General features: G+C 36.3%; 1 protein-coding gene across 1 annotated transcript; it reads left to right on the top strand.

Moving 5' to 3' along the window:
* Positions 1–949: 949 nt before the first annotated feature.
* Positions 950–2506, top strand: LOC144961891 (zinc finger MYM-type protein 1-like; the record flags this gene model as incomplete). The annotated part of the gene is made up of 1 exon (XM_078894928.1): positions 950–2506. A coding segment is annotated over exon 1 (1557 nt), but the record flags the coding sequence as incomplete, so codon positions are not given.
* Positions 2507–2557: the final 51 nt, after the last annotated feature.

Genomic DNA, 2557 nt, shown 5'->3' with positions numbered 1-2557 from the left:
ATCGCAATAAAAACAATATCAACATCATCATATAATTTCCGTCATCGTCTCCACAACTATCATTCTAACCAACAGCACACCAAAACCACTACCATAATTACATCCTCCCTCACCGCCTCCTCCTCCTCCTCCTCCTCCTCCTCCTCCTCCTCCACCACCACCACCACCTCTACCACTATTCCAACCACTACCACCACCGGTACAATAATTCTAACCCCCACCATATCTACCACCAACACCATCACAACCACTCCTTTGATTTACAAGTTGTTTTTGCAAGTTAAGTTTGAGAAGAGAAATGATAACAATTATCACTAAAAAGATCATTTATTTTACAAGCACTATTCCTCGTCACCTTGACATCTCTAACCTCCCAAAACCGCCGGGCGAAGGTAGCTATTATCGTCTTTTATCATAACCAAAACATAGATACTCAACTGCCTTTGTTTTAAATGTTTGATGTTTGGCATTTTAATGACTGCAGTAGTATCTCAGTTGTGTTTCTTACGGTGTCTCCTACACAACACCAAGCGATTAAATTTCCCCACTTTAACCTATCAACCATTGAGTTCGAATTTACTCAAACTTGACGTCATGTTACGTTTTATCGTTTTCACCAAAAATGATGCAATTTGAGCTCTGAATGAAACTCGAGTCATATCGCTGTTTTTGCGTCTCGATTAAAACTTTAAAGTTACTACTACTGAAAACCAGTAATGTAACAGAATATTAATCACGCCGTTGAGGGGTTAAAATATCTCTTTAATTTCTCGAGAGAACAAAATGGACTTGTATTGTCAAGGTGTTGTATTATGTCTTGTCACTTTATTTTTAGTTGTATCCTCTTTCGTGATTCATTTTTGATTGCTTTTGGAATAATTAAAAGCTACGGGTATTGCCATTTCATTGTGAATGTGATTATTTGTGGTTGAAATATTTAAGGGGAATTATGAATGAAATTGACAACATCTTTCTTCGGAATTCGTCTACTTTTTCATTCAATGAAAAGTTGGAGATAAAACGTCTTGGACCACACCAGCCTCGTGATTTGATCATTGTTAAAGATAAAAGAAAGTTTAAAACATCTTGGTTTGAAAAATTTAAATGGCTTACTGTAAGCGTTGCAAAAAAGAAATTGTTTTGTTTTTACTGTGTTCTCTTTAAAGGAAAATCTTGCTGGTCAACAACAGGATTTGATGATTTGAAACACTTGTCTGAAAGCTTATCAAAACATAATACCTGTGCAACACATATATCAAATGCTGTGAAATTCAAATTTTTAGGAAGTACAGACATCGGTCGGCAGATTAGTGAAAGCTATAGTCTTTCTATCCAAAAACACAATGAAGATGTGAAGAAAAATCGATACATATTGTCCAAAATCATTGATTGCCTTAAGCATTGCGCGATTCACGAACTCCCTCTTAGAGGCCACGATGAGAGCCAAAGTTCTTTGAACAAAGGTATTTTCATTGACACTATTCATCTGCTTGCAAGTTCAGATAACATTCTCTCACAACATCTATCCCAAGCGACAGTTAACAAATACACATCAAAAATAATTCAAAGTGAGCTTTTAGACTCTGTACTCTACGTCTACAATGAGGATTTAAAGAAAGATTTAGAAAATGCCCGATTTGTTGTTGTTCAGGCAGATGAAACAACTGACGTTTCCAATCAGTCTCAATTTGTAATTATTTTAAGATATTGCAAAGATGGCGAAATATATGAGCGATTTTTAAATTTTGTTCCTGTTACAGATAGGTCAGCAGAGGGTCTCTCTATTGTCATTAAGTCACAATTAGATCAATTTGATTTAAAACACAAACTGATTGCTCAATCGTATGATGGCGCGAATGTGATGAGTGGTAAAAATACAGGAGTGCACGTTCGGATGAAACATTGGTTTCCATACGCACATTTCGTTCATTGCTACGCGCATCAATTAAATCTAATATTGAGACAAGCGTGCTCAGCAGTTCAAGCGATTAGAATATTTTTTGCCCAATTGGATGGCTTTTCAGCATTCTTTTCAATTTCCCCAAAACGCGCCGATCTTTTAAGATCAATCACTTCTAGTCGGCTTCCCAGACCAGCACAAACTAGATGGAATTTTCAGAGCAGGTGCCTTTCTAGTGTTCAAGATTTAAAAGAAGAGTTACTTGAATGTTTTAGGAAAATTCAGACTGAAGACGGTTGGGACGCTATATCGGTGCGCGAAGCTGTTGGACTCGAACGAATCCTGAATACTGAGGAATTCAATTTTTATTTGACCCTCTTTAATAGGATTTTTAGCCATGCTAACATTTTATTTGCATACCTGCAAAACAGAACAATAACCGGACCAGATATAATTCAGAGCGTTGAAGATTTCAAATCTAATATTTCAAAAATAAGATCAGATGTTGACAGTCTCTTTAATGAAATTGTTTGCTCAACCGATACTCAGTCAAAAAGAAGACCTCAAAGCAATTTAACCGCTCATGCAAAAGAGGCTTGTGATATTGTAGTTACTCAAATAGAGGAAAGATTTTCTCAATATGAACAAATATCCTTA

This window comes from Berghia stephanieae, unplaced genomic scaffold (genome assembly GCF_034508935.2).
Source record: "Berghia stephanieae isolate SIO BIC M18660-M18661 unplaced genomic scaffold, UCSD_Bste_1.3 scaffold4712, whole genome shotgun sequence".
Lineage (NCBI taxonomy): Eukaryota > Metazoa > Mollusca > Gastropoda > Nudibranchia > Aeolidiidae > Berghia > Berghia stephanieae.
The sequence above is the reverse complement of the archived record's forward strand: the minus strand, read 5'-3'. Positions and strand labels throughout refer to the sequence as shown.